Here is a 15,103-nt window from a genome sequence, read left to right on the forward strand (position 1 = left end):
TATTCACAAGTATTCTTCATTTTTTTTATTGACCAGTTCCTGATATGGTCCTGAGATGATGATTCTGATCATCCACAGTTATTTCTGGCCTATGAATGTTGTTGGTCATTCACGATTCACATATTCATCAGTTTTACTTGATATATTATATACATATACATAGAGATCAACTGGGAGGCTAAATGTTTTGTATTTTGATCCGATGATTTGTATCTTGATGAATTTTCCAGTTATCCAGTCTGAATTGATCCACTCTTGCCTCTCATGTCAAGATTACAAGATGAGAAGGAAAAAATTAAGAGTTATATAGGAATATACAGCTTGTCAAATGTTTTGCCGTGGTCTTCTTCGGTTACAATATCCAAACATTTCAACTGCAACTGCGACAGTCATCTTCAGTAAACGAAGTACTTTTCTTCAACTTCTTCAACTGTTCAGTTGATTGAAATTGACTGCCGCAGTTGCAGTTAAACGTTTGGAGATTGTAACCAAAGACCATGGCATAACCCGGAAACTAACCAAAACAAAGATCAAGAGTTTTTCTAATTCTGTTGTTGTAGAGATTCACTTTGATTTTGTAATTCCAAAATAACAAATGTATAATTTCCAGGGCCTGCTGACTTATTCTTTAAGTTTTCATATATGTTCCTCATTTCGCCCACAGTTCAATAAATTACCTGTTGCGAGGTTCAGTAAGCAATAAAGAAACCGAGTTTTTGAAAAAAAAAAATTTTATTAATTTTAATTCGTGAATGAATATGTATATCTCCTAATTCAAAGCTCATATGAACTACCAAATACTGTGGAAATAGAATTTGAGATCCATTTCTGCTGGTATCCTTTGTTTTGGGAAATTATGTGAGTAGTATTTTTAAAGTTTCCCAGCAACTTATCGGAAATGAGCTTCAAATTAGAAAAAACCTATTTTCAAGATATGTATCATATCAATGATCTTGATGTGAACTTTTTACTGATTGACACCTATCATAATCTAGAATAATTTTTGAACACTGCACTGCAAAAACCTCACCGAAAAAAAGGTTCGATTACTAACACATTTTACTTCGAATACCGGATGAATTGAAGAGTTCAAATCGTCCATTCGCTAAATTATCAGGGTCGTATTAAAAAAGTCATTTATATCTATTACTATGTTGCAGTATGGCTGCTGTTCCAATGTTTTGACAGAATCAGAATCAACGAACTTAGGCATGCGCAGCGTTATAGAACAGTGGTTTCAAAAAATCGTTCTAAAGCGCCATCTAGTGACGAGTTACAGAAAAATGGTAGCCTAAAAACCTTCTCTATGAAAAATTACTTATACATGTCAAGTTTCATTATGATCGGTTGAGCGATGTAGAAGTTTATCACTTACCAACCAACCAACCAACCAACAAACATCCATTTTTATATATTAGATTATCACATTGACAGAACTCTCAAAAATATTCTATTCTATGACATTTTAAATAGGTACATTACCTACTAGAAAATAGGAAAGGTCCGTATTTAACATTTCGAAAATATCTTGAGGGCTAAATGAATATTATAAATATTTCTCCGTATACAGAGTTGATTCAAGCGAAACTAGAATTTGTAAATTTTCAGTTTTTCCTGTGTATTTTCTAAACCAAAAGAGCTACAATCGATTCTTTGATATATTCCAATAGTATCCTTAAATAGGAAACAAAATAATTCAATCTACTCTTCGTCTCTTATCCTTCACGAGAACTCTTTGTGCAGAAACTCGCATTAGGATAGCTTTATATATTCATTTGGAAGAACGATTCCGAAATGTTCACTCCATAAGGAAGCTGTTCTCCATATTATAAAAAACCTATAATTGGAGAAACATCAACAAGTATATACCTTTGCTTTTCAAGTGGTGCATTTTGCCGAAAAATGATGATTATTTGTTTGAAGAAGTTGCTGCAACAAATTCATATTTGTGTTGAGTTCTTCCATGTTGCACAAAGGTCTTAATGATCGCCATCGCATCTTCTCAACTGTAGACCTTTTGGTTTGCTAATTGAAAGTCGAAGTCTGACTTCTTTCCGTCCATTTTATTGATACAATCGTGCAGTCTAACAAACTCTGGTAGGAAAGTTTGCTGGGTTGAATTTGGTGTTGGGGCTTAGCAAGAGGTTTTAATCTAGGTTTCACCAAAAGACCTTTCCATAGCCATCAATGGTTTTCTTTCGAATACCTTCAACGTCATTTCATCCTTTTTTTATTATATATCATTAACTCATTGAAAGCGTCAATGACAGTTTATTTGTCTTGTCTTCAAATTTAAATGCTCAAACATCAACTGTTAATGCAGATGTCTGTCCAAAATGAGAAGTTTTGCATCTTAATGGAAAACAAGTGATAATTTCCTTCTGGAATATCAGTAACTGAGTAGACATTGACGAAAACATTTCTCCTAATATTTTCATTAAAAAAAACATATTTTTGAATATATTCGATTGGTGTTGGGAATTGTTCTTTGTCTGCCTTCTAGATGGATGACAGTTCAAAAACTCAAATCGGATAATTTTTAACGATAACTACTTCAGAAGCTGTTTGAAACGTTACTCATCCAGATTATAATTTTAATATTTTCTAGTTTTTGTTGATAAGAGCTAATCATTTCGCAGAATCATTTCATTAAAAAAAAATCAATTAATAAATAAATTATAGAAAATCTATGAAATCACCTCAGTGCAAGTAAAAGATATATGTATAATGTTTCATGGTGAATTTCATTAGTTCGGACTTCTATTGTTTAATATGATTTTGATGTGATTTGAAATCTCTGAAAGAAATATCCAACCAAATTACAAACAAATTCAAATCAAATCAAATTTCAAATCAAATTCAAATTAAATTTATTTCAATTTTTCAGTACAAATATGTGAAATTTAGTCATTAACATATGTCAAAACCACTACAAATGGGTGAAATACACCTAGGCATCAGAATGCCTGTTTGTGCTGTTTCATTCCACTTATAGTTGGAATATCCTTTAACAGTACATGCTTACATAATTCAAACAAAAATTATTTATTTTTTATTGTCAATTTAGAACAAAAAAAACATAAAAGTGACAGTATATCAAAATTTGATTGAAATTACAAGGGGGGTGAAGGTCGGAAGAAAGTAAATATATATATATATATATATATATATATATATATATATATATATATATATATATATATATATATATACAATATATATTCCAATATATTTTCAGGATATGTCATATATTTTATAATTTTCTGATATATACTTTTTGATAGCATATCTGAATTTTTAAATTTTTTTAAGCTCCATAGGAAGCTGGTTATGTAATTTTGCCCCGAAAAAAAGACGAATCTTTGCGTATGGGATTTTCGGTAATGGGGGGTTCTAACATTTTGATTATCAGTAGATCTAGTTTTTTTAAAAGTTGTCGTTGTATATTTTTTTGAATTTGAAAACATCCAAATCAAACACTGGTAGCAGTAGTGTGCTCTAACATTCAGTAATTTGGTTTCTTCATACAGTTTTTGGGTTGAAAATCGTTTACCTTCCTTTAATATTATTTTTAATAAGGAATTCTGCATGGCTTGTAGAGGCTTTATCAAAGTATTGAAAGTTCCCCCCCATACAGTAATACAGTATACCAGGAACAGGTTTTTCTGTGACAGAATGTCTCTGAGCATATAAAACTTATACATTAGAAGCCTCAGTCTTTTCATGACATTTGCAACGTGGTAGTCCCATCTGATGTGTTGATCCATAATAACTCCCAAATACTTTACCGATGATGTTTTATCTATTGACGAACAGCTACATGTAGTTTTATCGTTGCACAGTGGCTTGTGGCTTTTTAGGGTATCGATCTGAGAATTATCTCGAGAGAATGTCTTACTAGTGTTCAAGCTCAGCAGGTTATTATTCAGCCAAATGAGTATTTTTCCAAGTTCGTTTTCAGCAGTTTTATAGACGTCATTCCAGGTTTCGCCTCTGAAAATCAACGCTGTGTCATCTGCATAACAAATAATCTGCCCACGAAAACCACTGATTTGTGATACACTGTTGATGTATATATTCGCTGATCTGCTGAGTTCTTTCCCTATCTCAACCTTCTGTGTTCTCTGTGACAAATAATTCTTCATCAATTTCAAATTTTGCCCTCTTATTCTGTACCCAAAATGTTTTCCCAACAAGACATCATGTGACACGTGTCAAAAGCTTTTGCTAAATCAACAAAAACAGTCAAACATTTCGATGATTCATCAATTATTTTTATTGTATGTTCCATAAAGTCTAAAACAGCGTTTTCAGTATACGAGTTTTGAATGAATCCAAAATGTCTGTCGGTTATAACATGGTGCTTGTTAAGAAATTCAAGTAATCTTTTCTTGACCGATTGTTCAAAAATTTTTGCAAAATTATCTATCACAGAGATTGGTCTATAATTTTTCATTTCGTGTCTGTTCCCAGCCTTGTAAACGGGTATAACTCTTGACTCTTTCTATTGGTTGGGTAAATTCCCATTTATGTAGCATAAATTTATCAGATGGACAAGCGGTTTCAAAATATGTGTATGTACTTTTTTGATGAGTCTGGAGGTGATTCCATCTGACCCTGAAGCACAATTATTTTTGAGTCTACCTATAGACAACATTATCTCATTTTCATCAATGGGTTGCAGGAACATTATGGAAGCAATTGTTTGGTAAGTCACATCTGTCAATTTGGTTAGCCATGTTGAGTCCTATTTTTGTGAAATAGTCATTGAAAGAATCAGCTTTTGATTTAGTTTCAGTTATATGGATACCATTTTCTCCAGCAATAGTAATGTTTTCTATTTGGTTTTATTTGATTTGGTATTGGATATTTTATTTATGATTTTCTATATTTGGTTACAGTCCCCATTGCCTTCATCTAGTTTATTTTTGTAATATTGATTTTCGTCGTTCTGATTAATTTGTTGACAATATTTCTATAATTTTTATATTTCTGCTCAAGGTCGTGAGAATAATTTTTTAGCAGATTTTTTTTTGAGATAGTCCTTTTTTTTGATAGAAGTAACTAAACCTGCCGTTATCTATGATTTTAATTTTTGGTTTTCATTTTTATTCACTATAACAGTTTTTGTTGCTTCTCTAATACTTTTCACAAATTTTTCAATAAAAAGATCATAACATTTCTGTGTCTCCTTGCAAGATAAAATGTCATTTCACTGTTCTCTTTCTAAAATTAATTTTAGCTCGTCATATTTCACCTTTTCAAACTTCATTGTATTATTAGTAGATTGCTTTTTTATGGATGGCATGGTTATTTTAACGAAAGTAGAATAGTGATTTGTGATGTTACTATGAATAACTGCTGATTTGCAATTGACAACATTTTTAATGTGGTTGTTTTTTCTAATAAAAATATGGTCTATAAGTGAACTTGATTCTCTACATACTCTTGTCGGTACGTTAATCTAGGATATAAATCCATTTTCTGACATGATATTCTGATAGTTATTAGTATCGTTGGAAGTAATATCTAATAAATTTATATTTATGTCTCCTAAAAATACCTCAAGATCCTCCTTATTCAAGTTTGTAAAACATTCCCTGAGGTCATTTAGATATGTTAATATGTTGATAGATGGTGCTCTGTAGGTGGCTGTGATACCAATTTTACTATTGTGGCTTGAGCTATTTGCAAACGCTGTTATTCTTAGTAGATTTGTTTCCATTAGCTGGACAATTTTAATATTTGCTGTCATCAAATTTTTTATGAAAACTATCAGACCGTCATTTTGATTATCTTCGACTTGCTGTAACGTATTGAACAATTAGGTAAATTGAATTCACTCACCGTCTCTAACTTCCAAGTTTCAGATAAGATAATAATATCTATATTGTCAATATCCTCTTGCAAATATACAACTAATTCATCAAAATGTTTCCTCAAGCTTCGTATATTGAAATGAATTACCCCTATACCACTTGTCAAACCGACCTCACCTTCCCCAGTGCATTCTTATAAATTCTTATATGTTTCAGTTATAATTTCTTCGTGTTTGTCTAAATTGTTCAGAATTTCTAGCAAACCAATGAAAAAATACTCAAATAAAATTGAAAAACTATAAAAAAAAGTAGAAGACTAAATAGGAAAGAATAAACACGAAATAACAAAATGTAATACGAGTTTCTATTCGATATTCCTCAGAAATTTTAATTTATTCTATATCATGGTAATGATATAGAAAATATTCACATAATTTTCTTGATATCCTCTCTTTTCTCGATTGTGAACACATTATTGTCTTTGCTAACAAAAATTTTTCCAGAGTTTGTCCATACATTCTTCGTTCCAACTATATCGATAGCAATTTTTAGAAATTCCATTCTCAATCTGGTTAGGTCTTCCATTATATCAACGCCAGTTCCTTTGAGCAGTTTCTTCTTGATAAACATTTCCTGTTTCTTATTAATGTTATTCAACTTGATGAATATTGCTCTATTCTTTCCTTCTTCTTTTTTTCCCACCCTGTAGCATGCCACAATGTTTTCTTGGGATATATTGATCGCCATCTTCGAGTTGATTAAGTTAATGACCTCTTCGCTGGTACATTCATTTGACTTTTCTTTGATGTCGAAAATTCTCAGATTCATTATCCTATCAGTTTGCTCCACCCGATCAAATCGGCATTCAAAAGATGCCTTATCAGATTCAATTTTTTCTACCATAACGTTAATTTTATTGATTTTATCATCATACTCTTTTTGCATGTTAACTAATTTACTTTGTACAATTTGGACTTTTTTTCCATTTCTGATAACTTACTTTCGATCGTTTTTATTATGGCTTGTGATATGTTTTTTACCATGGTTTGCATGAATGTTTCACTGGCAAGGCACTTATTGATCGCTTGATTTGATTGTTAGTATCCACAATCGTCTTCGGGTGATGAAAAACAATATTAGACATTGGAAGTTCGAACTGTTTAATCTGTTTAAAAAAAATCTGTTTAAAATATGTTTTTCCGTTAACCAGCTGTCGCACACCTACGAACGACAACCCTCAGAAGTCGAAACTTGTGCGAGCTAAGGATTAACGAGTTCTTATCTTTTAACGTGTGATTCCTAACACGGGTTGGACGGTAGCAAGTGAAGATCGATCGTTCAGACTAGGGCTTGAACCACCGACCAACACGGCAGTCAATTCGAGTGAGTGAACAAAGCACCCACGCCGAACCGCTTGGCTACCGACTGCTGAAATTCAATAGATACATAATTTAATGAAAAATCAAAATGAATCACGATACTTCCAGTCCATTAAAATTATCAAATCAAATGTGAAAATGATTTGAAACATAATTATTTCCTTCCATTTAAATCAAAAAATTATTGTATCTTAGCAACAATTACAATACCAATACAGGGAGAAAAGTTATATCACAACTTAATGCATCACTTTTATTGATGATTTCATTTTCTTTATTACTGAATGTTACCATAAAAGTATTCAGATTTTGAGCATCCTTTTTTATGATTTTATTCGACTACTATAATTTCATGCTATAATATCGATAATTGGGTTCGTTTCTCTTCTTAACATTTCATTATTCCCAATTCAAAACGAACGAACAAACATACTTTCGAATTATTCGAAAATTATCTGTTTTTCCAGTCATTATTATACTTCACCATTTCAATCTTGAAATGAAAAACATTGTTAGAAACAGATTTGTGTTACATTCTGAATTCGTCTTCATAATTATGTTCTCATATTTTTAATATCGATTATAAGTTCAGCACCCTTTTATCACTTCTAATTCTATTAATCTTTTTTTATAGGATCACGGCGGTCTTTGTCTCCGTTAGCATGTGCAACTCACAAAAAATGGAAGTGCAGCAGAGGAAAGACAGGCGGCCTCATAAGTATCCCGTTCAAGTGAGTAGTTTATGATATCTTTGTTACGTCAGGCTATTATGAATAAATATCAAACATCTTGAAGAAAAAAAAGACTTTTAATGTTGTCGAATAAGGTATTATCTCCGTTCAAGTCATCTACTTCGTGAAAAGATAAGTTTCTCCTGAGATTTCAGTGGGTTGAAATAGACGATAAAATATGTTAACTATTTTTATATAATCTGATATTTATGATGTCTCTAGACTAACTCCTATAGCGGTGTATGAGTGAGTTTACTGAATATTTAACTTTTATTATCTACTATTATTCACCGCCATCGCTCTACAATCGACCTCCTTGTTTATAGTTAATTAGGAAATTAAAAAGAACTAGACTGAAGTACATAAATTTGCACAGCATAAATATGAACAAATAAAAATCCAATATAGTCGCAACGTTAGACTTCCTGAAAAGAGTCAATTGATATATTCAAATAAAAAATTAGAAATCAAGTCTGGGCATATAATTTGAATATTCTTTTTCAATTACATACATTTATATACAAAGAAAATTTTAGTTAGTACAAACACGCCTGAAGAATCTATTGAATATCGAAACGAGTGTTGCTGTTTTGTAAACACTTCAGTGAAACTCTCTCAATAAAGTGTTACATGAATAGAGATAATTCCCCTAGATAATAAAAAAAATTATGTTGCGTCTACTTGCTTTAATGCGATAAACTCAAAAATTGCTGAACAGATATACGGTTTTCTACAATTGACTGATTTAGGGTTCACATATATGAATGTATTTGCAATGTAATTTATAAATTTTTTGTGTGAAATTCTTGAAATACGGCGATGTTATCTGTTCAAAGTTAGGCCGGGATGCTACTTGTGCGAAGCCGGGGACCTTCCATTGAAACCACAACCTTCAAGAAATAACGGAATAATTCACTATATGTTGTTCCTCCTTTATAGGTCTACAGAAAAGTCCGCGATGTCATATATCTATCTTTTAAGGATAGCTCATTATAGTCAATGCATTGTTTAAAAATAACTATAAGGAGTCGCTCCTTGGGGTTTCTGGGGTGCGGTAGACCAATAAGAGTCATTCTCCTTCTTGGTCACCAAGTAGAGGAGTATTTCCATTTCCTCTGCATATTGGGAAAAATTCTTTTTCCTTCTATAGTTTGTTCAACCATACAGCATCTTCTCATTCAAACGTAGTGCCCGTCGCTATCATGTCTAATCTAGTTTTTTTATTCTGCCTCTGGTAATTTCCCAGCTGTTCTGGAAGGTGTTATTGGGTAAATTGGTAAGCAAATAGTGGCTGTTACAGTAATTTCATTTATATGTCAAGTGAATATTGATATCGGCTATTTCTACTCTTTTCTTCCCAAAAATTGACAAGACAAGAATTATCTGTTTTGTTATGTTTGTCTACCATTACTTCTAAGTGTTGGTGGTGTCAGGTAATACGTCTTTTCTCGACCTCTACTGTGCATGAAATAATCCATTACCACCGTTAAGTTTTTGTTACTGTTGTCAGTCACACGGAGGGGATTTTGGATACACAGTGCTTTATTTTTCCTTGGCTCTTTGTTTTAGAGACTCTTTTCGTACAAATTTCTTATTTTTAGCTTTCTTCAACGTCATAGCGGCAATTGGTCCGGACTTGTGCCGAAGTATTTTTGTTGTAGAAGTAGCCGCTACCACATATTCAATTTGGGCTCCCCGTAAGAAATTATCAATGCACCATTGTTTGTGATATATTGACTTATTTGTATTTTCAATTTAGTATTGTATACCTTTCTTTCATGAATACAAATGAAACTCCTCACGTTTCATTTCTTGATAATCATTAACTACCTTGCTAAAAGGGTTTGGTGGATATCTTCTGTGAAATTTTCAATGAAGTCGATCTATCATGAACTGTTTCATAGAATACGTTTGAATTTTCAAATCTATTTCTCTAGAGAAAATGCCCCAATTCTGTAACAGGTTGGTAAATTTCAGAAAATCATTTTTAACAATTAGGTAAAAATTACGTCAGTAGGTTGGACATTAAGCTATCAATTTCATTCTACTTATTTTCCATACTTCTTCAATCGCCTTCAGTACCACACAATTCATAAAACAATATTCACGTCGTATATCAATTATTATATCCACGTTCTTTAATTCACTATCAGTTCGTCTGTCGCTGACTGACATCAAACAAAGTCAATATCCCAATATGCATTCAAATATTCACAAATCTAACCGTAGATTTATTCGAAACCGAAGGCAGCTATTTCACCTCAAACATCTGGGTGGTCGAAAACTCATTTCTAAATTAATTAATGTACTATTAGTTCAAAGGTTCAATTATGAATATCGATCATTTTCATTTCCATTTACTAATTTCTTCTAACAAAAAAATACTTCTCCAGCATCAATTATATTCTTCTCACATATTCAAATTAAGGTGAAATAATCAGGCAATCGTATTCCATTCATCGACAATAGTCCCACCAGGGGTTGGTTGCGTTGAAATCTAATACTATTTACATACGCTGATGATGAAGGTATATCTTAATCATTTCTGAAAGGATATTTCACTCCATTGGTAGACGAGGAATTACTGTTAATGATGTTTCTAGATAATAATAACAGTGATTCCACAATACTTTCAATAATGCGGATATTTCATGATAATAAAAAAGAACATGAGAGTTATTTGGGGGCATTCAGTTAAAATCTTAGGACTTAAATCTCTTGAATCTAGTTGAGTTGCATAAATTCAGTTAAGTGACCCGATAGTAAAAAATCTTATGATGAGAAATCTGGCAAACATTTAGGTTATTTGATATTTTCCCATCTTTCAATTCATCGATCTGAAAGAGTACGATCTAGGAATTTTCGTAGCAGTTGAGAAATAATATGGGGCGGTGCATCATATCGAAGGAATATCAACCTCTTTTCGCATAGCTCATTATTATCTTCATTATTAGTTGTTGATACCGTATCGAGTGCCAGATTGATGAATTTGTTGCATCTAGGAATCGCAAGTTAGAAAGTGAGACCTCGTCAATCCTTCGCTTTCAACATATTTTTCAACAGAATAATGGTAACATTTTACCACTAAGACTACGAGAAATTTTATACAACCTAATTGAACATCATCAATAGCGTTTATTGAAAATTAAATCAAGGCTCTGGATGAACTACGTGGAATCCCCCAGAGTAGTTCTCTTGGCAGCCATACCAGATGGACTTATCAAAAGAAAACTCCTAGTTGAAATTGAATGCCCTTTTTTGTACGAGAATTCACATTCAAGATTCTTGACCGTGATGGAGAATATGCTAGTCTTCTGGATCTATACCTAACAACAAACCTAGAAATTTACACAGTCACCGTAAGGTCTCCATTGGGATTGCATGACCACAAACTCATTTCAGTGTTGTGCGAATTACCGATAAATGTTGGGGAACAATCTCATCCGCGCAAAGTTTGGCATCACAGATCAGCTGTATGAGAGGATCTTCAAGATCATTTACAAAATTTTCCCTGGCTAGATGCTTGTTTCAGCTCTAAAGATCCATCAAATTGTACTTCTGAAGTCTCGGAAGTTATTCTATCATCTATTGATGCATATATTCCTTTTTCGATGAAACAAACTTCTAAAGGCTAACCTTGGTTCAACATGAATTGGGAACAAGCAATAAGCTGTCGCCTCCAATAATTTCGACTACCGACAGTGTCGTAAAAATCCCAGTGCCAAAAACTGAACTAGGTTTGTTGATGCTCGCAACAGCTGCAAATTTAGGATAAATGAAAGCAAAGAACTTCACAATCAGAGAATCAGGGATAAACTGCTTGCCAATCCCAACGGGTCTAGATCCTTCTGGTCGGTAGCTAAAGCTGTTAATCAGAACTTTACAAAATCCACAATTCCACCACTAACACAAGCGGATGGTTCGATTGCAACAACAGCTATAGAAATAGCAAATCTACTAGCTGAATAATTTGCGTCCCAGTTTACAGTCGATTTTCTGGGAACAGCACTAACCACTATTCCCACACTAGAATCCACAATGCCGGAAATCACTTTTCGACAGCCTCTAGTCAGGCGACTTTTGAAACAGCTCAATATCAACAAGGCGTCTGGTCCTGATGAAGTGCCCGTCATCATACTTAAAAAGTGCGCAAATGAACTCGCACAAATATTTTGCAGACTATTCAACCTGTATTACAAGAAAGAAGATTTTCCTTCTTGTTGGAAGATTGCTCGCGTTCAGTCTATTTCCAAAAAGGGCAAGAAAAATGATGAAAAGAGAAATGGAAATTTCTATGTTTTTTACCACTTTTATTTGTAACTAACGTTACTGCAGTTTCGTCCTATATGGACATTTTCAAACTTGAACAATAAATTCTTATTGTTACAAATAAAAATGGTAAAAAACATAGAAATTTTCATTTCTCTTTTCATCATGATCTCCTACAACATAGTAATGGCTACATCCATCAATTTATTGGCAAGAAAAATCTTTCAAATAACTATAGACCAGTCGCTTTGCTATCAGTGATATCAAAAATCATGGAAGAAGTTGTGAACCACCATATCCTCAAATATTTGGAAGGCTTCAACATCTTGAGCAATCATCAATATGGATTTCGGAAACAAAGATCAACAGGCGACCTTCTATCGAATGTCATCCATATTTGGAATAATGAATCGAGAAACATAGAGAGTCAAGCGCTATTGCGCTTGATATTTTTAAGACCTTTGACCGTGTGTGGCATGAACATTTGCTGGTCAAACTTCGATGTTATGACTTGTCGAATCATTTTTGTGTATGGCTCCTCAGCTTCCCGAAAGAACGTTGCCTGCAAGTTGCCGTCGGTGGATTCCTGAATATCGGCTACGGAGGCACATCTTCATCGGCAGTAGGAGATTGCATATCTTGATGAGGATCTAGAATTAATTTCGAATTGGGGTGGAAGTAACTAGGTTTAATTAATTGCCACAAAAACCCAGGCATCGGTTTTCTCCAAAAAGATAAATATTTCCCAACCGGATATAATACTGTCAGGTCAGACAATTGCGCTTTCTGCTTCGATAAGATTGTTGTGGGTTAAAATGGACACCAAAATGCCTTGGTACCGCTGGGTCGGTGGAATTGCAAAGGTTGCTTCTCGAAAGTTTGGAACAATGTTTCGATGGAACACTGTTTGATGCTTCATAAAGCTGAGATCAGACCTTATCTGTAGTGTTCTTAAGTCGTTAGATTGACGAAGGGCATAATAATTGGAGTGACCGCTAAATATCAATTTATGTTTGTTAATTAAACATACTGTTTCTAAAATAAAGATTCCAAAAACTGTCAAGATTTAATGTAATTTAAATAGGGGTTTGCAGGAGTCTCGACTTTTGGCATTACACATGAATCTTATAGCCCTTTTCTGAATGATGAACACCGTCTGCATTTGAGTTTTGCAACATACTTCCCAGAAAGGAATTCCATACCTTAAATGTGACTCAACAAGTGAGAAAAAAGCCGATTTAGTGGCAGACAAATCAAGATCCTTATATATTATTCTCACTGCAAAACACCCTGAAGGTGTTTATTGAGGGTTACAATGTGATCGGCGAATTTGAGTTTATTGTCAATTATTACCCCGAAAAATTTAGTACTAGGTCTGTTTTCAATTATCCTGTCCGCGTTCTGTGTTGGTAAAGGAATGCTGTCAATAAAGCAGCAGAATGCTATTAAAATTGTTTTGGAAATATTTAAAGACAGGAGATTAGAGTCGCACCACTTTTTTATTTTTTATATCTGCACTTATATTCTCGTGTACATCACATAACGTATTATTACGCCACAATATTGTGGTGTCATCAGCAAATAGGGAGAATTTTTCTTTTATATCGATAGATGCTAAATCGTTTATGTATAGCAGGAAAAGTATCGGTCCCAGTATTGAACCTTGTGGTATGCCATTTTTTATTTCGCCTTCTGATGAGGATGATGAGGTTTTCACAATCTGACTTTTTCCTGTGAGATAATTTTCGAACCACTTGTGAGTAATTCCACGGATAAGAAAGACTTCTTGAATGTGGACTGAAGGAACTGTTGAATAGATCAGGTTTTGTCTGAACGACTCGGTATATACTCATACAATCTCGTATTTCTCGAGATTGTATGAAATCATACAGTCTCGTATTTTCAAAAATTACTCTTTCGACAAAATCTGAATATCGGAAGCAATATATCTGATATCATTCAAAAACACCTAACTTTGATACTCCACGTTTCAACTTGGTATCCTGTATATAAGAAAATATTTCATGATAGTACTTATCTGAAACTTTCAATGAAAGCTCAATGTGACACTTTTTATTTATTGAGACCTTCAAGTCAATAATCTAGAAATAATTTGCAGAAGCCTCACAAATTACCTAACTGTCTGGAATAACCGGAACAGTGATGTGGGACAAAGGATAACGAAATGCAAGATAAAGTCGTAACCTCCAAAAATACTTTTTTCATGACATTTCAGGAGAAAGTTATGCAATATTTTCTCAAATCTGTTTGCAGGAATCGATTGTTCGAAGTTGGTTTTAGGTCACAAAGTCCTTAACTATTTTCTATGGGGTGAAATGAAAATATTTTTTTTGTTTTTGCCTGTTTTATTTTTCCATTGACATTCTGCTAGATAAATTTTTCTCATTTTTTGTTGCAAGCTTCCCGAATAAACTTTTTCGATATCTACAGTAAGTACTGAAATGCACTTTTGACATTAACCACGATGTGTTTCAAGTATTGTTCGTAAAATTCCAAATAATTTTCAGCCCCTCGAAGAGATCAATAATTCCTTAGCAAAATATTGACTCGAAAAATATTCAGCAATGTTGATTATCTAGACTCCCGTTTCTTCGATTCTAACAGAGGGGTTCATAATATCTAAATGTAAGAGTACAAGGTATTGTAAATGTAACATATATAACATAAGGTAGTCTACGATTGGAAAAATCTCTACTTGATTTCGATAGCAAAAAACCGATGTGAGCTATGAAATCATGCATTGTTTGATTACGAAGCACAGGCGACTTTTGGAACGATGTGAGAGCGAAATGAATTCTCGTGTCACTTTCCACAGAACTGTACAAAGTTTGCAATCGTCGATTATTAGTCCATTTTAGTCGAAAACATGACATGACCGTATAAT

At 33.2% G+C, this 15,103-nt stretch overlaps 2 protein-coding genes across 4 annotated transcripts in view; one reads left to right on the forward strand and one right to left on the reverse strand.

Annotated features, from left to right (window-relative positions):
* The window catches only part of loh (thrombospondin type 1 domain containing lonely heart), a 701,195-nt gene that overhangs the window by 194,575 nt on the left and 491,517 nt on the right, over nt 1-15,103 (forward strand). For both annotated transcript variants that reach the window (XM_074181270.1, XM_074181271.1), the window contains exon 2: nt 7,833-7,929. In XM_074181270.1, coding sequence (XP_074037371.1) covers nt 7,833-7,929 — 97 coding nt within the window. The remainder of the gene's footprint in view (nt 1-7,832; nt 7,930-15,103) is intronic.
* Nucleotides 1-15,103, reverse strand: part of LOC111508677 (gustatory and odorant receptor 22) — a 134,452-nt gene that overhangs the window by 44,171 nt on the left and 75,178 nt on the right. The gene's annotated exons all lie outside the window — the stretch shown is intronic.

The sequence above is a fragment of the Leptinotarsa decemlineata genome, unplaced genomic scaffold (assembly GCF_025532065.1).
Source record: "Leptinotarsa decemlineata unplaced genomic scaffold, Ldec_3_MD MMD2_tig00026307_RagTag_RagTag, whole genome shotgun sequence".
Classification (NCBI taxonomy): Eukaryota; Metazoa; Arthropoda; class Insecta; order Coleoptera; family Chrysomelidae; genus Leptinotarsa; species Leptinotarsa decemlineata.